Source organism: Acanthopagrus latus, chromosome 13 (genome assembly GCF_904848185.1).
Source record: "Acanthopagrus latus isolate v.2019 chromosome 13, fAcaLat1.1, whole genome shotgun sequence".
In the NCBI taxonomy this organism is placed as follows: domain Eukaryota; kingdom Metazoa; phylum Chordata; class Actinopteri; order Spariformes; family Sparidae; genus Acanthopagrus; species Acanthopagrus latus.
In genome coordinates, this window is record NC_051051.1 from 2,505,038 (window position 1) to 2,528,728 (window position 23,691).

Genomic DNA, 23,691 nt, shown 5'->3' on the forward strand with positions numbered 1-23,691 from the left:
CATTTGACCCAGTCTGTGGACCGATGGCAGAAGTTACTATGCAAGCTGCCAACTGGGGTTTCGAACCAGCAACCTTCCCATTACATGCTCTACCTCCTGAGCTACAGCTGCCCCACATCTAAAACAGTAAAACAGCCAAAACCCTGAAATCATTTTTTTTCACGTTTAAGACATTTCTTTCTTTTATTCTATGACATATAATACAACATTAAATGTCCCACAATTTAAATTATAAAGCGTTCAGTTGCTACCAAGTGTCTAAACGAGTCTAAAGAAGCTGTCGCGAACATTAAACGTCATTAAAGGCCGACTTCACTTTGAAACTATTCTTACTATGACTTCACAACTTGATTGATCAGTTTACAGAAAAAGTAATTATAAAGTAAGATGCAGAATAAATAAATGCTGACCTAATGACCCCTTAACCCTCCCAGTTATCATCATGTACATTCACTGTTCATGAAAATGAACAATAACGAGGACAGTTAATAAAACAAGTGATGTTTTAATCATTTATTCAGAAGCTGTAGTGACGGACATGTTACTCAAATAAATAAAAACCTGTAAACACATATGCACATCTCATGGTTTAGGTTCCTGAAGCAGAAATTATTCCATCTTTAACATCCAAGTACAACACTTCTGCAAAAAAAAAAAAAACTATCAATAAATCGTGTTCCTATTTTACCATTTCAGCTCAGACAACCTGTTTCATTCTGTCGTGATGTGTAAAACTTTCATTGTCCTTCCTTCACCTCAGAATTGTTTATCTTATTATTCAGAGTGCTTTCTGAATAATCTTCCATGAATGATCCTCTATTTGTCATCTGCTGTAAATACACACACACACACACACACACACACACACACACACACACACACACACACACACACACACACACACACACACACTTGCACACCACAAACATGATTCAGTCTGGTTTAATTGTAATCCAGCAGCGGAAATTCTTTGCTGCGTCATGAGTGCAGCTGCAGCGAGTACGAAACAAACTTTCAGATTTCTTTAAATAAAAACAGTAAAAACTAAGATATCCTAAAGTGTGTGTGTGGCACTAAATCCTGACTTCTAATCTTGACTGACCTCTCTGAGCTCAGAGCCGTCACACACAGTTCATTCACATTAAACCTCACGACCACATCATGTTTCTAAAACACACTCCAGTGAACTGCTCAGTCAGCTCAGGACACAGAGGAGAACTGATATGGCTTCAGAAAAACTGACATGGAAATCAGATACATGCCAGTTTTTTTTGTTTTTTTTTAACAAAAAGAAGAAAAACATTTGGTTGTCAGTGTTTGCACTTTATAAAAACCCCAGGTGTATGTCATGTTCAGCAGCCTTCATGTTAAGGATCCCACATATGTGGTCCACTTGTCTGATGAGAGTCTCTGACTGGATCCTGTTTTCCATCGACCACATTCCAGCCTGTTTGCTTCTCAAACTGTCTCCCTCAATTTCGGCATGAATGCAGGTTTGGCTCAGTGCGGCCGACCTCAGTATGATACCAAATACTATCAGGTCACGGATCAGCCGGCCGCCCCGGTGCTCGTGTTAACGCACCGCCATCTGCTGGTTTGAGAAGGAGAAGCAGCCGACGTCTCATCGACTTTCTGTCTGCTGGAGCCTCTCAAAGTCTTCATGCTTTCCGTCCAGTTCTTTTTCCCATTTGGCCACTTGGCTAACTCCGTATGTATTGCTTAATAAGTCCAAGTACACATTAGTTAAAAGCACGCCAAGATCTGGAGGCCAACAGATCTGCTCCTGCTCCTTCAGTTCCTCTCCCACTGAGAGACGGAGCCAGTCTGGGTTCAGATCTGACGCCATCCAGGAGGCCGCTGCTTCAGACACACTGTTGGCAGTGGACCTGTGCTGGGTTGGACAGCTCTGACGACTTCATTTTTCTCAGAAGAGTCTGACCTGTTTCTTCAGTTCGTTCTTCTTCCACTGAGCGAGACGATCAAAGGCAGACATGGACATCCCGAAGACTCTGTAGAACTCCTCTGGTGAGAGGTGACGCTGTCGGAGAGAGGAGACAGAGCGCTTAGAGACAGAAAGTTAATGATAACGACTGACTTGGTAAATGCTAATAGTTCCCTGTGTGTCTCTGTCTGCACACTGTCTGTCCTCTCAGAGGGAACTGCAATCTTTTTTTTGTGTTAGAAACATCTCAGGTCATAATTTTTAGCTCGTCAAATACTTTGCTTTTAAAACAAATACCTGCAAAATGACATTTATGTCAGCCTCTATCTGATGCCTCTAAAAGACAGTTACTTAAAGATGCAAGATGTAATAACTGGCCCCTTGAATTCATACTGACAATAAACAGAGGTCAGCATGTCATTAGAGTAATTACTAAGTGCAGCTGCCCTTAACTGGTTAGCTCAGTTAGCCGTGCAGCTAGCAGTCCAGGCTGGGAACTGTTTGTGTTTAAACCACTAGCAGAGGAGCTATGAACCCAGACAGGCTAGCTGGTTAGCATGCTAAACATGTCGTTAGGGAAGTCTTAAATCCTTTCAGCGGAAAGTCTCACGTACTGCACCTTTAAGTACTTTTTGTAAACGAGTTCAGGAGCAGTTTACCTCCAGCCGGGCTCTGTCCACATCACCTGGAAGACGCTTCTGCCCTCTGACCGACACGATGAGAGATTCATACGGGTAGATCTAACACACACACACACACACACACACACACACACACACACACACACACACACACACACACACACACACACACACACACAGTAACAGAGATGCAACATGGTGGATTTGCATTACAAATCACATTACACACAGCATTAAGAAGCTGATGATGTCATTCTAAGGAACTTCCTCTACTGAGGAAGTGTATTTGCTTGTTGTTGTTTACAACGTGATTCAAATCGGTTTTAAAAGAATCCCAGAAAACCAGCTTAGATTTGAATGTTTCAGCTCCACAAATGAAAGAACTGATTCTCCTCTAATCGTCGACCTCTGGTGGCCACATGCAGCATCGACAACAATGGTCCAAAAAATTAATAATTTTCAGAGGTGTGAGAAAGGGAAAGCTGACTGCAGATTTTCACATTGATGCAGGAAATGTTGAGAGCTACAAAAACTATTTTTTAATTATCTCTAATCAATCTTTGGTGGGATGTTTATGGTACAGTTTGATGAAATGTGCAGGTAAAACAAGAATAATGATAATTCATCATTTCTATTAAACCTTCCATTTTTAGAGAACTGTAATTCACCATACAGAGTCAAGGTAACATCACACAGACCCTGTGTGACATCACTGTGGGCTTTTGGTTGCTGATTTGCTTCCCTGTCAATAAAACGACCCACTCAGCTTCACAAAACTTCCCTGAGCCAAGTGGGTGTTTCTGAGCGAGATGGATTCACCATTCGGCCTGAACTTAAAGCAGGAGACACATCATCCTTATCTATTACCCATCGATCCAGACCTTTCACTCTTGGCTCAGTTCGCCAGCTTTGGCAGCAGCATCTTACCTTGTATTCTGAAAGAAAAAGAGGAAGAGAAAGCGCAGTATCGGTCATGTTGAACACACAGTATGTGAATCTTGGCGCTGCTCGTCTCGCAGTCAACAGAATAACCAAAGACGAGAGTTTGCTGCCATGAATCAGATGAAATCACAGCAGGTGGATTTCTGCAGGACTGAACGTTGTTGGAAACGTAAACAAACAAATATAAAACAAAGATCTTGACGATTTTAGACATTTAAATGCAGAAATGTTACATATTACGCCTTTTACTCTTGCAAGTGTTGTTCCTTTATTGCATTATAATACACACTCAATTAACCGTGGACATCATGCATCATGGAGGGGAGGTGAATCAGGAGAAAGCTAGAAGAACTGGGGCAGATAAGCAGATTAAAGGCTTACCTCTGATCTGCCAATTAACTGCATTACTGCTGTCATACTGGTAATAATCTGCACCGGCACTCCCAGGCTGCAAGAAGACAACAAGACAAAATCTCATCACTGAACTGGAGGGAGACGATCAAACAGAGTAGACGCAAATCTCAAAATATTGCAGCAATCAATGTCGTATATCAAAAGGAACAACACACTGACAGTATCTCTGCCTTCTGTTAGTTACTGTCTGCTGACCTCAGGCTGCAAACGAATACAAATTAAACGTTCAGTGGCGACTGAAGGACTTTGTCGCAGCTCACAGTTCAGAGGACGACCTCGCCTGTCTTATTCTCTACCGCGCTCTCTGTCTCAGGCGCTAATCGTGATCGCTTACCCTGTTCAGTCCATTCCTGCCGTAGCCTGGCAACGAGGCCGATTTGGCAACGTACGAGTCTGGAAGAACAAACATCAACACACAACCATGAACACACGAGTTACTCAGAAAAATATCAACACAGTCAATGTGTGCAGGAAAATATCGAGCACAATATCTGAGCAGCAAAAAACAGACACTGCTGATCTGTTTGTGGCCTCCAACATTTTAATCTTTGACAATTCATTATGTTTAATAAGCTTATCATATGTTTTAATGTTAAGACCATAATCTGTAAAGTGCCAATACAATAAAGCTAATCCTAGTGAGCGACACGGCCAAATAATCTCATTCTGTTTTTGCAACTGTCTAGGATGATTTGGTCATCCAACAGCCAACCTGATGACCGAACATGGACAGGATGGTCTTCAGGTAATCACTGAGGAGCTAAAGCACAACACATGTCACCCAGTTTTCTGAGGGAAGCTGTTTCTCCGGTGTGGTACGAGAATTCAAAGCAGCTGCAGCTCTCCTCCTCTCATGTTCTGGAGCTGCTTTTTAAACCTCAAGGCTGCTGCTGCCTCCCTCCCGCCTGACAGACTGCTGATGATCAGCGTGACTCAGATCACACACAGATCTCTGCTTCAGTCAGCTAGATGTGTGGTTTTTTTTAGACTTCCTGGTTTATGACATTAAGAACTTGGTATCCAAAATAAAATGTAATACAAACACAAGCGAACATGCTGGTGGACTGTGAAACTAGCACACAGACAACAGAAATAATTTGAATCCATCTTCTCTTTTGTTATCAGACCTACTGGGGCCTCAGCTCTCCTGTAACCATTGGCAACCAGCAGCATCCCAGCATCCTTTGGCAGGACTTTACTGGTGGCGTGCTGCTGCAGATGGAGCAGCAGAGGGCAGTGGAGTCACACTGACGCTCTCCCGTCTCACATCGACTTTCACCTGCCTCGTCCTCACGATCCACGTTTCCTCTTTCTTGGCTTCATCATTCATTCTTCCTCTCTTTTGCTTTCTCACCCTCCACCTTCTCCTTTTTTTGTATCTCTCTCTCTCTGTCTGTTCACTATTCACTCTGGTGTTGGAGGAAATTAAATTACACAGCGATGACACAGAGCTGGGAGAAACACCGTGACACAGGAGAATACCGGCCGGTGTGAGACGCTGAGCTATAATTGGTTTGTCATCTACAACTCTCTCTCTCTCTATCAACAAGAAATGAGATGCAGCCCAGGAAATAAAGTTGTTTCATCAAAGTGTGTGTTGATAACAAACAGCCTGAAAACTCCACGTCTGAGCATTTAATCATTTATCAGAGTCCTGATGGTACGAGTGCTGCTGCTGCCTTCAGATCCTCACAGTCAGGGTTCTGGACAATTATTGATCAGTTATTGTAGATTATTAGATTCATATGACCGTCTGGATGAACACAAATATAATTTATGATGTAAAAAAATGCATTTGGTTGCCAAGTTGGTCATGATATTGAGTTGAGAGCAATAAAATGGCATTTTAAAGCATTTTAAAGCGTTTGTATCGTTCACAATCAAAAGTGCAGCGAGTAACTGCAGGTCGAGAAACAGATGGCTGAGGGCTTCAGGTCACTGATCCCGGATCAGTGCCGCTGCTAAAGAAAAGCTGATAAATACGGGCCTGAGCTGCAGAACCATTCATCATCCAACCTGTAACCAGAAAGACAAGAGTGGTGTGTGTGTGTGTGTGTGTGTGTGTGTGTGTGTGTGTGTGTGTGTGTGTGTGTGTGTGTGTGTGTGTGTGTGTGAGCAGATAACAATCTCCCACTTAAAGCTCTGCCTCTGTCTCAGCGGAGCAGACAGGATGAAGGGGATCAGAGGGAGAACGGGCTGCTGTGTCGCCGTCCCCTTCAGATGACCTCAGAGATCAAAGTGCTGCGATGAACCACTCACCGCTGTCGGTGCTGTTGATGGACTTCGGCGCTGACGACAGAGAGACGGCAGAGAAGAGGAGAGAGAGACACACAGATAATATATCAATCAAACTGACATCAACAGTCATAAATATATCATCAGGATTCTTGTGTCTTGAGTATTGATGGAGTTTGCAGATGAATTCCAGTTGAGAACTGGTTTTAAATTGTCTGATCGATTGTGGTGTCAAAAATATTGATACAGATCGATGCGCAGTATAGATACAACAGCACCTCCTCCAGAAGTGACTTAACCCAGATGTACACAAGCACACAAGCTATTTTATTTATTTGTTTTATTTAATCTATCTTGCCTTCAATGTTCTCGTAATGGCACCAAATATCAATATTTGTTAAGGTTATTGGTTAAGTTATTTTTCTAACAATTTTATTGGACAATGTGTTAATAACATCAGGACTGCGCAGGCAGGCTTAGCACTTCTTTCCACACACACTGATCAGAAATCAATAGGTGAATCAATATGAAGAGAAAATGCCCATTTGGCTGCTGCTTCACCAACGCAGGTATCAAAACTCAGGTGCTTAGGATCCAAGAAACAGAAGTCAGGCTTGTACCTTGTCCTGATGAAGCGCTAAGGCTTTTTCAACTTGGTTATGACTTATTGATCATAAATCAAAGAAATCAATAATGGCATTAGTATTCAACTGCCATCCCAAATCTTGAGCCTGGCTGAAATCTCTGTCGTTCTCATCAATTACAATTAAAAAACTTTGCTTTATTCATCACATCCACCACAGATCCTGCTGTCTCCTGACACAAACAGCCGCTCCTGGTGACAAGAAATCGAGAGCATGTGTGACCGTGTTAAGTGGAGTTAATAAACACGTCACATCCACAAAGAATGAGGACAAACAATAAACCCAGAGTTCATCTTCAGGAGAAGGGAGATGAATAAAAAAAAGGCCAGCTGTTGTGGGACATGTATAAAACATCAGCTGTGTGAATATCTGCCTCTGACAGCGTCATCGTGCAGACAAATCACCATCACGACCTACACGTCGTATTAAACATGGAGCAGCACTCGTGTTAAAAATGCATATGTTCCATCCGCCTGCTGCTTTATGTCATTTTAATGGACCGACTGTAGCGTCACATTTATAATTCTAACATATAAACATATAAGTCAGAGAGAATATTTGTATTTCTTTAAATATTCTACTTTATTATCACTCAAGAAAAGGCTCAGGCAGCGAGCGTGTTAACGAGGCAATTAATCACCACGGCAACCAGCCCAGACAGGCTCATGACATCCACTAACAAACATTTGTAGCTGAGGGTCGCTGGTGTCGCTTGTTCCTTCAGAGGAGCTGCTTATTCCTGCCTGTTCCCTACACGTCTCCTCTCTTTACCCGTCTAATAAGTTATTTACACGCATGTTTGGTTCCTCCGTCCCTCCATCTTCTCCGCTAACAGTCCACGAGTGACACGCTTCAAATCAAATCCCAGGATGGAGGGAGCTCCTTCTGCTGACTTGCTAAGAATGTAGGGACACATTGGGCTCGACATGGAAAGATTAGAACAGAGACTGGAGGAAAGAGTCGATGAAAAGACTGGACTCAACATGGAGTGGGTTCAAACAAGTGCAGCTGTTTTCACAGACCTGCCTGCTTGTGTCTCCTGCAACTCTGGCAACACCGACAGGAATTAGCACTGAATCCAGTAAAACCAGTTCAGCTGAGAGTGATGGGAATGTCACTTCTCCAGGTTATAAACCAGAATATACTTCTCAAAATGGAATATTTGACTCTATATCCCGATAATAAACATTCTGAGTAATGTATCAGACGAGCTGAAGTGATGCATTAGACGTGTGAAGGTCTCCTCAAAGTTTCACAGCCATCAGTTAAAGAGTCTTTGAGATATTTGTGTGTAAACAGAAGCGGTGGACTGAACGGTTTGTCCTGCGTCCCTGGAACTCTTCTGCTAGCCTCTTCTAAAGAAAGAGAACAAACCTCTCTGTATTTATAATCTGTATGAAAGCAGCAGACAGAGATTACGCAGGTGTGAATGGCCACATCATCCTCACCTCTCTGCGTCTGACCTGCACAGAGCTCGCCTCCCTCCCTCTCCGGCTCCCTCTGACCCTGATTTACCTCTTCACTCTGTGTCGTACATCTTCTCCCAGCAGCTCCAAATTGCTTTAGCTTCTCACTCCCTCTCTTTCGTTCTCTTTTAGATTTAATTCCCTCCTCTCCCGTTTCAACACCCTCTCCTTTATTCCCGTCTGACCTGCGCCTAAACCCCCCACCTCTCTCGTTCCCTCTCCCAGTCTCTTCATCTTCGTCTCGCCCGTACGCTCGCTGAATGCGATGAGGAATGGGATCAATGGGAGAGTTAATACAGAAGTGGGAAACTCCCCCACACCACCGCTCGCCCAGCATCACAACGAGACACACACACAGTCCTCCACCAGAGACGCTCCGTCATCACCGTTACCTGAACAAACTGAACCTTACAGAGAGACAACTCTGTCCCCCGGGTCTCATTTCAAGCAGCAAACTTCTACAAAACACATTTCGAAGTGGAGTAAAACGTTATTGTGAGTGATTACTTTCACGTCTCGGCCTTGAAGGAGAGAAGAACGCGATCTCTGGTGAAACTTTATGATGTGCTGCTTCTTCTCTGTCCTGTGTTTAAGCAGTCTGATTGAGACTGATGTGACGTGACAGCAGCAAGGCTTCATGGACGACACTGTCGCTGTCGGTCTGCGGTCCAAACTGAAATCTCTCTACAACTATTGGACGAAACCTGCTCAGTTCTCCTCAGTCGCTCCTCCACGACGGACGTGAAAGGTCCTGACAACTGTTAAATGTTTTGCCGTGCACAGGATGAACTGTTTTTAATTATTGTGGTTTTACTTTTCATCTGCAACATCATCAGGTCGTCTGGTTCTCTGGAACATCTGATTATTTTGGGTTTTCTGGGTTTTTGTTCCCGGTGTTTCCCTCCTGTGCTCCCTCAGCCCCACATCAGACTTGTTCCCAGTGTTTTCTCCAGATAATCCGCTTGTTCTCCTGTTTCTTCCCTTCATCCCCTTCACCTGTTCCTGTGTCATAGCTTTTCTTATGAATTCCAACTTTAACCGCATTTTTTTATAAAACAACAAACTAACGACATCCCCATCAGCCTCAGCTGCACTTTGTGTTCGACGCTAATTAGCAAATATTACTGTCTAAATGTGCCTAAAGAGCTGCGAGCATGACTTCAGCGTTGATCATGAGAAACCTGTCTGAGAAGTCATCGTGCATTACGATGATCGTTATGACAGTTAATATAATCCAACATGAAAGACAAACACACACACACACACGCAGACTTACAGCCATTGAGGGAGCTGAATCCCAGATTGTTCAGCGCCTCCTTGCTGTTACAGCGAGAACTGCGTCTGCTGCCCCACTGGTCATTGTCGTAACAGCCTGACCGCGCCTTCATCTCCTCCTTCAGGATCATCCTGCCGATGCCCTGTGGAGGAAGCAAGACGGATGGAGCAGTAAGAGTCGGTGGAGTCGGATGGATGCACGGTGGCGATGAGACGGAGGTTGTTTGGACGGATGGAGGGACGGATAAGAAGTGAAAGACGGAGAAGAGAGCATCACTTTGCATCAAGTCCGCTGGGTGATGGTGGATGGAAGCGTTTAATTAAGGAGCTCATTAAACATTAACACATGATGCACTTAAAAATATGAAAGGGAGAAGCAGGAGAACGTCGTCCTTCTTACTTTGTTTATGTTCTGATTCCATCCGTCCTCCTCTCCTCCGGATGAAAACCTCCTCGTCCTGGAGACTAGAGACAGAGACAGAGATAGAAGATGACCTGGATGTGTATCCTGCATTTGGTGGAAGGTTTTCTGAAGACTTGTGTGTGCAGAGAGGGAGAATTACCTTTTGGAGAGCCGGTATACGGATAGTAGTTGGAGTCTGGGTGATAAAGGTTGCTGTTACAGTTGGAGGTGGAGAGGCGGCGGGAGTTGACCAGGTTCTCGTTGGTCTTCCTCTTAATGGGTGTCGGAGAGGCAGAAATGTCTGAGGAAGAGACGAGCAGAGAGAGAAACTGTGTCAAGCTTCTTCAAGCATTTTTAGGCTGATTTACATATTTGGAATAATAAAAAGGTGCTGAGAAGGGAAAAGTCAACCATGAGGGACGAGTGGAGGAATGTTAAATCACGCTCAGCTTTAATGTAAATGATCCTGATGTGTTTGTTTTCGGTCTCGAGATGTTCGACCAACTTCAGTATGAGAGGCGTCGTGTCTTTTTGTGTTTGGCAGGAGAAAGAAGACAAAGTAGTGCATTAACTGACAGAGAGGGGAGGCACAGCAGGGGGGAGAAGAGAGGCACGAACAACAAACAACAGAGAAGAGAAAGGAGGTCAGAGGAGAGTGATGGGATGTGATGCACTGCAACAAACGATGATGAGGGATGAAGGAAGGTTCTGTAGTTACGTGAAGACATCAAGGAAAATGTCGTGTATTACGAGCTGCAGCAGCAGACGAGCTTACGATCTTATCTTGTACAGTGTGAAAAGAGCGAGTTGGCGACATGTAACTAAAGGTCAGATTCTGACTGATGTTGAGGACGCATGAATGTGACATTTAGTCCAAAAATTGCACCGGACAGAAGAATAAAACTGAGCAATCTGTCCCCAATGTGTGATTTTATTCAGAGGGTTTTAATGCAGTCTTGAGTTAATGAAGTTTTGCAGAACATGCAGAACAGAAGTCATGCGTTCAGTTCCACTCCCTCTGTCCGAAACACTCTGTCCATCCTGAACACACAGTCTCCTCTGATTGGTCGGCTCACACACGCATGAGCCAGCACCCCTCACCGCGTCTCTCTCCTGTTTGTTACTTCTAATCAGCTTCACTTTTATTGTGACTACAGGCATAAATTATGCAAAGTGTGTAGTCACAAAGTCACAGAATTGAAGGCGGGACTACTGACGAGGCGATTCAGGAGCCGCGTTTTCTGTGGGGGAAACTTTTACAAGATCCTTTAAACCTGATATTACAGAAGCAATAAAATGTAAAATGATAAATATGTATTATTTATACAGCTGGAGCTGTTGAATTATGGCAGAACCACTCAGGTGTAATCATCTGTGTGCCACATCTGCTGTTCAAACCCAGTCGTCCCCTCCGGTATTAAAACCAAACACCTCCTCGAGTGGCTGGTTTGTGTTTGACGTGCAGGCGGGTTCGACTCTGACATCCATCACGGCGCTAAATATACAGTATATATTTACCTGATTATGGTGATCTGCTCTATAAATGATTCATGCCGTAAATTTGAATTCGTCCACGGAGCCCAGATCAACAGACTGCCTGCTCAGACTGAAGAGAGAGAGGTTCGTCAGCACTTTGTAGCTTGGCGTAAATCATCCGGAGGTGTCTGCTCTGAGGAACTGTAACTCTGTCGGACCTGACGTCTGAGCGCTGATGGATCACCTGCACACCAGGAGAATCTGGCACCGCTGCTCTCAGTGTTACTTCACAATCTGAATCTGTAATCTCGCCTCTGATGTGACTGTGAACAAACAGCACAGCTTCCCCGGTATGAAGACTGAGCAGGCAGTCTCAAACATCCGGCCGGCTGACAGCTAAACAGCCTCACAAACGTCTCACAACATCGTGAGGACTCGACTCACCTGGTCTCTTATAGATGGGAGGTTTCCTGTAGATGTTGGTTTCCTCAGAGGCTGAGGAGAGAAACAACAGGAGAATAAGTGTGAAAAGCAAAGGGAAGAGAGAGGGAGGTGGAGAGGAGAGGAATCTGGATTTCCTTTTCATCCCATCCCACTAAATTAGTTGTATACATTTACAGTCTCTTTAACCGTAAAGCTGACAGCACGGGTAATAAACTGCTATGGCAGAGACTCTGTCGTGCATCCAGACGACCTGACGGACGTGCAGAGAGGCTGATTAATACAGATTCACAGGCTTATTATGGGAAAGAGTGGCAGATGGCACCGGAATAAAGAAGAGGGAGGAGAGCAGTTTGAAGGGTGGAGAGGCAAAGGAGGAAGATAAAGAGGCAGAAGAGGGAGAAACTTCCACATGACAGGTGCTTGAAGCTCTCATTTGGTGGAGTAATCATTCAGCTTCAAGTGCTGGAAACGCACATATCAAATTAAATTAAAAATAGTTTGTCTGATCACTTGAGATAAAAGAGAAAAAGAAATACAGCACAAATAATTCCATTACTTCCAAATACTGTAAAGAGCCTGCTGCCAAAGTTAGAGGTTTGACTCCCAACAGGCCATCCACGCTAAATCTGTATGCACTCCAGATACAGCGAGGCACTCCGGATAAAAGCATCCACCAAATACATTTTCTGCTCGGCGATGAAAAAGCTTGAAGGGAGTGCTGTCGCAGGGCTGGCAAGGAATGTAACAGCCTCAGAGAAGCCGGAGAGGGAACATGCAGAGAGGAGAGGAGAGGAGAGGAGAGGAGAGGAGACGAGAGGAGAGGAGAGGAGAGGAGAGGAGAGGAGAGGAGAGGAGACGAGACGAGACGAGACGAGACGAGACGAGACGAGACGAGACGAGACGAGACGAGAGGAGAGGAGAGGAGAGGAGAGGAGAGGAGAGGAGAGGAGAGGAGAGGAGACGAGAGGAGAGGAGAGGAGCGATGGAGGGGAACCAAACGCACAGCTTGCAAAGTGAAGAGTAAAAGCCTTTTACAAGTGAAGGGAACAGAGACGGAGCGCAGCGTTCAGGGAGGAGGCCGGCGTCAACGTGATAAAATGGAGGGCGGATGGAATGCTTCAATAAAATGAATTGCTTATTAGATGTTAGATTAAAGCGCTCATATGTTATACAAGAGCTCCGGATCAGTGAGATAAATTAGACGGAGGCTTCCCGCAGGAGACGGACGGAGAGAGAGGATAACAGCTGCGTTTTTATGGATGTTAAAATTAAAAAACGTTAAAAGTAAAGAAATGATGACAGATAACGATTATCAGTGAATTACAGCTCGAGGTCTAGTTTCAGTCTTTTTCATCGTCAATGAATATTTATGCTACGTTTTGTTATAAATCGATTCATCTTCCTGGACCAGCTCAGCGTACGATGGATCAGCTGTCAGTCATCCATCAGCTGACTGCTGTAAAAGCACAAACAGGTGAATTTAATGACACTGATCATCCTGATACAGAACAATGATCCTGCTGGGAAACTTTGGATCCTGGCGTTCATGTGGATTATTCATAAGAACCACTCATCCAAGCACATCTGCAGCCCAAAGTGCAGCCGCTCACAGCAGCCTCAGTCCTCGTGGTGGTGACCTGACATTACACAACACCACTCAGAAAATGGCTGAATAACCCGACAAAGAATCTCAAGATGTCAACCAGAACAAGTCCGATTGGACCTCCTCACCTCACTACCCACTGCCAGATACCCAGAGAGGACCTGTGTCCAGTCCTGAACAGGTCCGACACGAGTCCGATGTACAACCAGGCCTCCGCACATCCCACATGAAGACCAGGCCCGAAGGTTCCCCAACAGAACACTGCATAGTAACGATAGTGTGGCTGATCTGTATACGATTATGTCAAATCACCGTGGTCGGTTTAAAGGAAAGGTAAAAACTCGTCCATATCCACTTCAGATTTTCAGGAGAATGCTGTTCGACATGCGAGTGAGTGGATAACGACTGAATTCTCCTTTCTGCCTGCAGCTAATGAGGATCTGGGGTCAGGATGTGGGTCAGGATGTGGGTCAGGATGTGGGTCAGGATGTGGGTCAGGGTCTTTAAATCACATAGCAGAAACACGTTCGATGGTTGATGGTTGGGTAGAGTCTAGGTTACAAGGCACGGCTGAGGTAAGTCTTCAGGGGGCGGTTTGGAGATTCGGGTTAGTAAACAGGTCGGGGGTCAGCGGCCTACCTGGCACATGGAAATGTCTCGGGGCTTGAAGTGTGGCGGTCGGGGTGGGAGTGACACACCTGGGCTCTGGCTGACTGTAATAGGGTGAACTCCTGCCACTCTCACTGCCTGCAGGCAGCGCAGCCAATCACAGCGAGAGAAACCAAAGCATGAGCAGCAGAAGGACAGACAGACTGAGGAAGTACGTGAGGATGTGTGTGTGTCAGGGCTGCTGCAAGGGATTCTGGGACACGGCACCATGGCTGCACCCACTCAAAGAGCGAGTATATCTTTTATTTTACAGTCTGTGTGTGTGTGTGTGTGTGTGTGTGTGTGTGTGTGTGTGTGTGTGTGTGAGTGTGTGTGTGTGTGTGGTACAAGTGTCTTTGCTTGAGTGGGCGCATTACCGGGGAGATAACAATGCAGTGGGGAGCCTCCGTGGCGACTGTGAGCAGGAGAGTCGGTGAAGACGGAGCTGGAGGAACGCCTCGTTCTCAAGTCAACGCCGTCCAAGAGATCCTGAGAGGGGGAGGGAGGGAAGGAGGGAGAGAGGGAGGGAGGGAGAGAAGGAGGGAGGGAAGGAGGGAGGGAAGGAGGGAGGGAAGGAGGGAGAGAGGGAGGGAGGGAGAGAAGGAGGGAGGGAGATAAAGAGAGAGAGTAATGTGCTTTCATTTACTCAATGCAGTAAATTAGACAACACACAGGCTCCATCCAAAACTCAATTTTAATCATGTTGAAAGCAGTTTAATATGCACACACACACACACACACACACACACACACACACACCAGGCATGTCCTCGAGATATGTGGTCAGTAATGTGTGGATGTTCAAACCAGTAACTGTTTATTTTGGGCGGTTTAACCCTTTAACTACTTTTGGTGAGACACAGTCATTCACTTTTCAGCATCACCCTCATGTCTGTGTGATTAATGTGATTAATATGGAGCTGACTTGGTTTGTTTGGCTTTAAAACTCTGCTGTTTGTAAATCTGAAATGTTCGACTGGTTATATGAATGTGAAGATCTCTCAGTCGATGTTCAGACAGCAGCTAAATCCAGTTTGCTTCTCAAATCAGATCTGACAGAGTGTCTGGACTCTGGTGACGCAGCTTTGATCAATCGTCTCGCCCTCCAAACGATCGCGGAGCAGACGGTGTGTTTCAGCGGGATCTACAGACTGTCGCTGTCTGCGGCGTCTGTCAGACCTCCTCGACTGCTCTTCTGTCTCTCTGGGTTTGTCACTGTTGTCGTGTGTCACACAACAAGACGCTCTGACGCTCCACACGAGCAGCCAGAGGGTCGTTTGAATCCGTCTTGCAAATATCACATTTCATATGTTTTCTTTTTGCTGTCCAAATTTCTTAAAACCAATGTGTGTGTGCCTGAAAATGGATTTGAGCTGGCAGTCTGAATCCAGTCTCAGCTGCTTCATATAGTCCTGCTTTTACGCCGCTATCGTTCCCTGATGAACAGTAACACATGTACAACATACCTGTGGAGGAAAACTGTTAGTGGAGTACTTACATGAGAGTATGGTGATAACGATCCCAATGACTGGATGAGAAGGAGGAGAAAATAATCAGTCATTACTACGACTGCTGCCACCAAAACTGACTGTTTCTTTCTATAAAGCTCTTATTAATGTCACAACTTCCTTCACCTAATGCTGTTACTGTCATTACTGTGTCTGTGTGTACCTGTCCACAGCTGTATCGCTCCAGGGTGTCGTCTGAGAGGTGTGTGTTCGCCTGGTCGGCCTGATAAGGGATGATGTCGGGCCGCTGGATGTCGTATACGGCTTTGACCCTGGGCAGCGCCGCCAGCTGCTTATAGTCCAAATCACCGTCAGCTTTAGACTGAGAGAGACAGACAGACAGAGAGAGAGAGACGGGTGGACATGAGGAAAGAAAGAAAGACACGTTCATGTTGGCAGGAAGCAAAACATGACGATAACATACAGTCTGAAGAACGAACCGGCCAAAAGAAAAGTGATCTGATGATGTTCTGAATTGACGATTCTGGTGCTGCAGAGACACAGACAGACAGACAGACAGACAGACAGACAGACAGACGGACAGACAGACAAAAAGACAGACAGACAGACAGACAGTCAGTCAGTCAGACAGACAGTCAGTCAGACAGACAGACAGGCAGACGGACGGACGGACGGACGGACAGACAGACAGACAGACAGAGAGACAGACAGACAGTCAGTCAGACAGTCAGACAGACAGACAGACAGACAGTCAGACAGACGGACAGACAGACAGACAGACAGTCAGTCAGACAGTCAGACAGACAGGCAGACAGACAGACAGACAGGCAGACGGACAGACAGACGGACAGGCAGACGGACAGACAGACAGACAGACAGACAGACAGACGGACAGGCAGACGGACAGACGGACAGGCAGACGGACAGACAGACAGACAGTCAGTCAGTCAGACAGACAGACAGACAGACAGATGGGCTCTCAGGAACTATTTCTGTTGCTGTCAGTTACATTTTGATCGAAGGCCGTGACAGCGACGGCCGAGGGCGGGATGTAACGGTGACGACAGAACTCACACAGATGAGGCGGTGAGGAGAGCCGAGGAGTGGCGAGGAGCCCGGCGGGGAGATGGACGCCGTCTCAGAGGTTCGTCTCAGCTGGCGAGACAAAGCAAAGTTAGTTTAATACATGTAGTCAATAAAGACATCATCCAAAATGTCAGCTTAGTCTTTCTTAAACATTTAAAAAGCATCTTTGGATGAGTTCCACCGAATAAAGCTACAAAAAATATACTTAGTTTTTCTTATCAAGTGCCAGATAACAAAGTGTCAGATTCAAAGTTTAGTTTTTACACAATACCACATTTCTCTACTATCTGGACGGCAGCCTGAGTTTAAAACGATGCAGCTCGTCAAACAAGAATGAGAGATTTCAAACTCAGAGACACTCAGAGGACGGAAACAGAAGGAGCAGGGGGTTGTGGGTATTTTAAGTATCGCTCACCCTCAGTTTTCTCTCCAGTCGAGCTGCTTCTTTACACATGGGGTGCCAAACCTCTGAACCTGCACACACACACACACACACACACACACACACACACACACACACAGTTTTGTTTACAATGTGTGGGCAGCAGTCGTACACTTTTATGGGATCCTGTGAAGAGAAGATCAGCCTCTCTCAAGTGCATCGACATCAATCAACAGACTCACACACACACACACACACACACACACACACACACACACACACACACACACACACACACACACACACACACACACACACACACACAGATGCAGGAGGCTGTGGAGGCAGTGTGTCTGCTCTCAGGACAGAAGATCTAAGTCTTCTTGTCTCTCCACTAACACAAACAAAAGAAGAAGAAGAGTTTTCCTGCTGGCTCAGAGGACGTCGGTCGATCCACTTTGATCTGAAGCATCCAAACAGTTTTGTTCAGAGAGTCGAGGTCTCCAGAGGAGGAGCACGGCTGACGCTGGTGATCCAGACAGATTCCACTGAATGAACTCCTCATCAGCCTCAGCTGGGCTTTGTGTTCGAGCGCTAAGATGCTACGTGAAGAAGATGATGATGATGATGGTAAACATTAAACCTGCTGAGCATCTGTGCTGTCATAGTGAGAAGGCCACTAAGCAATACTTTACGTTTTACTTGTATAAATCCTCCGTGGACCCAAAATTAATAATACAAAGAGTCGTAATTGACCTCGTTTGGAGTTTAGACAGAGCTAAACTTTAAAAGCAAGGCTGAGCGGCGACAGAGCCAGTGGCTTCAGAAACAGAGCTACTCAGGCTGAATTACACATCCAGCTGCCTTCAGTCTGATCATATCTCATTTATAAATGCCCATTTATTGATAACCCTGCAAGCATAAATCCTTAAGAGACACGCTCATTTAACCGTCATCCCAATAAAGGTTTCCTGAACTGAACTGAACTGATCTGATCGATAATACGAGAGACGAGGGGGGGCATCAAAATAATAGTGAAGGAGGAGAAAAAGAGGGGGAGGAAACTTCACGACAGAGGAAAGAAGGAACGAATGGAGGCTATTAGATAATAATAATCATTACAATAAACCACTAATGTCAGGATGTTATATGCATGTGGATCCCATAATGATAATGACAGTAATATATCCTCTCTGAACCCACACACACACACACACACACACACACACACACACACACACACACACACACACACTCTCATTTTCCCGGGCCTCGGGGCAGCGCAGGCCGACCGAATGGACTCAGTTAGCTGATCATGACTCTAATATACAACCACTATCAACACCATAAATCTGAGCTGCACACACACAAACACACACACACGTAAACAAGCACAAACACACAGACATGGAGGACTACACTCACACACACACACACACAACAACCACACACACCCACAAACAAAATCAATACTGCAGACAGGAACCGTGCGTGGTGATTCAGTGCGCCCCCGTCCCGCCCACGCTCCTCAGATGTATGGCCCTGGACTTGTGATCCTTTATCTCCTGGAAGAGGAGAATCTAAAAGGTTGCAGAGAAACAGGAGTTCAATCCAAACCACAGCTGAGCATCAGCTCAAAGAAAATTAGCTGCCTGAAAATATTTATTCAGCGATTAATTCTGAGTCCGTCTTTGTTGCTGCACACCAGCTGCTGCACACTCAGACAGACGTGTTCCTGTTTCATTAACTGTGTTCACAGCGAGGTTAATCAGCGGTGAAACTGTCCTCGCTATCCTGATATTCAAACGAAGGCATGAAGGCAGCCAGTGAAATCTAAGGAAGCAATACTGACACCTGTGCTTCTGCCATGTGGAACTCTGAAGCTGTAAAGCAGCAGATATTTAAATGACCTCAAGGTATTTTTGCCTTTTGCTGAATCATGCAGCCGCGAGAAACAGGAAACATATCGGACTGATGTCACCAATTAAATACAATTCATTGTGATCTGTTACCTTCTGATGTCAGGTGACGAGTGTGAGAGTCAGAGAGCATGAACACACTTGGCTACTATCAGTTTCTACTTGGAATATTTATATTTAATGCAACATATTTTGATTTTGACAAACACAGATATCGTCTTCAGCACCACTGATCAGTCAACCGAGGTCAGAAATACACCACAGCTGAAAGTTAGATTGGATCAAACTAAAAACACTGAATGAATTCGAGCAGGCATGAGATTCAACATCTGCACTACCCTGAATAATCATAATTTTCTAAATTAATCAATTAGTTGTTGGTGAAAATCTGTTAATCAGTGTTTCCACTGACCAAGATGACGTCTACAAACGTCTCGAAGAGAAACCAGAAGATAACAACATTTAAGACGCTGGACTAAAATAATCTGAACTCTTTTTCTTAAAAACTTGATCAAACTAATTTGTCTATTACCAAAACAGTTAACAGATGAACATAATATTTGACAACTAATCGACTCAACATTGAAGCTCCGATAAAACAACTGTGGGAACAACAAACGTAATGTTTCCATCCAGCTTTACTTCAGAGGAGCTGCTGAGATTAAATATTCATGATTAGTTCATAAAATAGTTCCTGGCCACCCGACCTCCAACACACACACACACACACACACACACACACACACACCAATTCTTATTCCAGACATGCATCATGAGATTGATTGCGAGGGTGTGTGCACATATGTTGTGTGTGTGTGTGTGTGTGTGTCGTAATTGAGTGTGTCTCAAGAGGGTGATTGCTCAGCCCTCCTACATGTCTGAAGTCATCAAAAGGAGTGAATGTAACCTTGGGGCAGCTCACTGAGCCTCGGCGCACACACACACACACACACACACACACACACACACACACACACACACACACACACACACACACACACACACACACACACACACACCTGCATTCTTATGCAGACACTCAAATGTGCAAACATGCTTCCGAGTGGAAACACCGGCACACACAGGACGCCTGTGTAGATTAAAAAGCCTGTTCTCGGGGACACGCAGGCTTCAGGTACGATATGTAAATGCTCAGTTTTACTGGCGGCTGCCAGGAGATGCAGCAGAATGTCAATGAGGGGAAACACGAGGCGTCAACTTGTGTGGCGTCTGTGTGTCTTCGCCACATGTTCCGGTACAGTGGCTCTACATTTAATCTGGACTCGACTCAGCCGGGCCAAATTACCTGTGTGACAGAAACCGTCACTGTGTGTGTGTGTGTGTGTGTGTGTGTGTTTAAATTTCCTTTTCCATTCCAGCTTTATCGTACTGAAACATGTGAAGCTGTTTACATTAGCAGGGCTCCTCTTTTCACTCCGGTCTGTCTCCTCCAGTGTGTTCATGTGCCGCTAATTTGCATTAACGTCATGTTTTCATGGAAATGCTGTTCACGCCTGTCCAACATATCAGACCTGTGGATACTGAATTCACAGCCAGCAGCTATAACTTGTTCAGTCCTGCAATATTAAAGGGGCACCGTGTTGTTTAAGACACCGTGTTGTTCAGACTTTTAATATTTACAAGATGAATGAGGTAATAATAAACTCAGATATATTCATATTTTCCATGAATGAATAAACAACATGTTCTTAGAGGAAAATAAGTTCCCCAGAACAGTGTTGGCAGCTAGAAAGGTGGCAGGGTCCGCCACATACAAACAGTATGAAACTGTGTCGCCCTTTAAGGTCGGTTTGTTTATTCAGTCGAGTCCTCTAATTAAAATTTCCTCCCCAAAACTACACAGTGCTTAGTGGTAGTTTAAAGCCATGGAACCCTGCCTACAGTGTTGTCACTCTATGCCAAAATGCATTGTGGGTAATGTAGGCACCAGGTTTTGAAATAAAGAAGGTTGCGTGGAAAAAATTTGCTACATCTCTGGTTCTGCTGCATCGATTCTGGTGTAGTGTTCAGCAGACTGCTTTTCAAATCCTGGTGCCTACATTACCCACAATGCAACCTGCAGGCAATGTATAAGGTTTTTTAATATTACCTGCTGCTGCCTCTGGAGCTACAGAAGACCCGTCAACACGCTGGGCTACAGCTGCTCTCTCTTCCTGTCTCTGATTGGTGGGTTTACCAACAGCAAGGACAAATCCTGCGTAGTGTGCCTTTAAGAGATGATTAAGGTGAAGGCTGCAGAGCGATGATGGTCACTGACGCGTCACGTAAACATCGTCTGACCATCAAACTACATGTGGGTCCATATAAATACAGACTGGTGGAGCATCTCAACCTGGACACGATTCCAGCGGCACAATAGTTGTTTATGAGAGTAATTTGCTGGACATTTGTTTGGTTAATTAAGAAAATATTAAGCAGATCACCACAGGGGGCAGCAGGGTGAATACACGAGCGCATTCACTTCAATTACAGTCATTTAATTTGTAGAATGGAAGTTCCTCAGTGATTCAGATTTGGACCTCTGGTGAAGCCCGTTTCATTCAGATTAATTCTGTCGGGGTCGGCACAGAGTAATGGACTCAGCAGAGGCGAAGGTTGAGAGGTAATTGACTCCAAACCCCTTTGTGTGTATCAAGAAAACATCGGCTGGGGGGAAAGTGTGTGTGTGTGTGTGTGTGTGTGTGTGTCTTTACAAATGCTGAGTGTTATATGTGAGATCAATAACCTCTATATAACGGTGCTTTGTTAAAAGCAGTCATTTATCAGGTGACCGAGTCCTTCTGCTCTCTAAGTTACCATGCACACACACAGACACACACACACACACACACACACACACACACACACACACACACACACACACACACACACACAGCTGCAGAGATATTGGGCCATCTGGATACTTGCAGGGTTCAGCTAATTCAATAGATGCTACAAGTCTATTTTTACGCCTGTTAGCTGTGCGGATGCAGAAGCACCTCCGTACGAACAGACTCGGTTCTGTAGGTTTCTACACATGCTGGAACTTTCACCAACCTCTGCTCTATTCTTTCCTTCTCACCTGTAAGGTACATTTCCTCTCCTTCCAGGAACATCATGTGACAGCGGGCACACCTGGCACAGCTGGGGTGGTAGCGCTTCCCTCCAGCCTGGAGGAGAGGAAATGAAATTAAAGGAAATGAAATTAAAGGAAAGGAAAGGACAGTAAATAAGAAGAAAGGAAAGGAAAGGAAAGGAGGAGACAGGACAGGAGAGGATAAAATTAGTGAGGCAGAGAGAAGCAAAACCAAATGATACGAGTGAGGAAATGAGAAGAGAGCGGTGATAAGAAGCAGAGAAAACAATGAGGAGTGACGGATGGCGAGCGGCTGGAGAAGAAAACAGAAGAGGACTGAGGAGGGAGGAGGAGACGGGAGGCCGTCGCTGCACCGCCATCAGTCAACACTTCAGTCGTTTACAGATGGACAGCTGCGTGCTGCTTTTTATCAGCCCACACACACACACACACACACACACACACACACACACACACACACACACTCACACTTGTAAAGGTGCACTCACCTCCAGGACTCGGCCGCTGATGTACCTGTTGCAGCTGTCACACTTGATCCCAAACTGAGCGTGGTAGTCCGCCTCACAGTACGGGATCCCGTCCCTGCCGAGGACAGAGCAACAAGCGCTCGCTTTGACTTTATCTCAAGGCTTTGTGCAACTGTTCCACTATTATTTATCCTGTAACACACTGTTTTTTTTTTTTTTTTTAAGGATCTTTCATTGTGACTTCCAAGTATGAACATTACATAAATACTGTGTGTGTCTTCTGGTTGATTAAAGACTTGTTCGGCAAATGAAAATATAATTTATATACCGAGTACAGCTGGTGGGAAAATCCTACTTGGCTTGCCAGAATAAGAGAATAAAAAATAAGAGGGCTCTGATTAGCTTCATATCTTAAAGGGACAGTTCACCCTGAAATGCATATTCCTCCTTGGCTGTAGAGACGAGACGTCTGCATCTTCTTTAATATAATGGAAGTAAATTGAACTTTTGGGGCTCAAACCATCAAAACCAATTTGTTGTGGTTACTCAAGATAATCCAGCGACTTTGTTGTGACCAGTTTCATGTCAGAGCTATTGTGTTTCTACCTAATGTTGCCCACTAATCGTTAGGGTTGGGCGCTGAACTTCATCTCATCGTCAGAGTGTAGACAGCCTGAAAATCATTAGCTAGTTGTTCAAGCATTTTGCTGGAGCTAAGTGAGCTTTTTCCCACTGTCTGTCTTGGCTGATGTCATCCTAACCTCCTGCTACCATCAGCCTGATAAGTCCAACACTTGCCAGCTCACACCAAAAATATGTATTTCTTTTGATTTTTGGGTGAACTGTTCCTTTAACACAAGTTGTTTACAGAGCTTCAGAAAACGGAAACTGTGCGTCACTTGAGAATATCGTTGTTCCGGCACACATAAAGGGACAGAGTCACCTACTTGCTGATGTACTCTCCGGTGAGCGTGCAGCCACACGTCCGACATTTGAAGCAGCTGACGTGCCACTGTCGCTCCAGCGCCAGCAGAGACTGGCCCTGTTTGATCTCCTCGCCACAGCCGGCGCAGTCTGGAGGAGACGAGAGGAGAAACAGGACATCTATCATCCCTCCTCGCTCAGCGTCGTGAGAGTC

The 23,691-nt window shown here is 45.2% G+C and overlaps 1 protein-coding gene across 3 annotated transcripts in view; it reads right to left on the reverse strand.

Annotated features, from left to right (window-relative positions):
• Positions 1 to 498: 498 nt before the first annotated feature.
• The window catches only part of LOC119031320 (actin-binding LIM protein 3-like), a 46,590-nt gene continuing 23,397 nt past the window's right edge, over positions 499 to 23,691 (reverse strand). The window contains exons 5-23 of one of the 3 annotated variants that reach the window (XM_037119721.1): positions 23,501 to 23,627; positions 22,575 to 22,668; positions 22,072 to 22,159; positions 17,104 to 17,162; positions 16,677 to 16,757; positions 15,805 to 15,963; positions 15,632 to 15,661; positions 14,511 to 14,622; positions 14,125 to 14,232; positions 11,883 to 11,933; positions 10,123 to 10,263; positions 9,960 to 10,024; positions 9,561 to 9,702; positions 6,199 to 6,228; positions 4,274 to 4,332; positions 3,907 to 3,973; positions 3,511 to 3,518; positions 2,602 to 2,682; positions 499 to 2,038 (exon numbers count right to left, since the gene is read on the reverse strand). In XM_037119721.1, the coding sequence (XP_036975616.1) occupies positions 1,925 to 2,038; positions 2,602 to 2,682; positions 3,511 to 3,518; positions 3,907 to 3,973; positions 4,274 to 4,332; positions 6,199 to 6,228; positions 9,561 to 9,702; positions 9,960 to 10,024; positions 10,123 to 10,263; positions 11,883 to 11,933; positions 14,125 to 14,232; positions 14,511 to 14,622; positions 15,632 to 15,661; positions 15,805 to 15,963; positions 16,677 to 16,757; positions 17,104 to 17,162; positions 22,072 to 22,159; positions 22,575 to 22,668; positions 23,501 to 23,627 (1,616 nt within the window). In that variant the 3' untranslated portion in view covers positions 499 to 1,924. The remainder of the gene's footprint in view (positions 2,039 to 2,601; positions 2,683 to 3,510; positions 3,519 to 3,906; positions 3,974 to 4,273; positions 4,333 to 6,198; positions 6,229 to 9,560; positions 9,703 to 9,959; positions 10,025 to 10,122; positions 10,264 to 11,882; positions 11,934 to 14,124; positions 14,233 to 14,510; positions 14,623 to 15,631; positions 15,662 to 15,804; positions 15,964 to 16,676; positions 16,758 to 17,103; positions 17,163 to 22,071; positions 22,160 to 22,574; positions 22,669 to 23,500; positions 23,628 to 23,691) is intronic. The other 2 variants (XM_037119722.1, XM_037119723.1) reach the window with 2 other exon arrangements.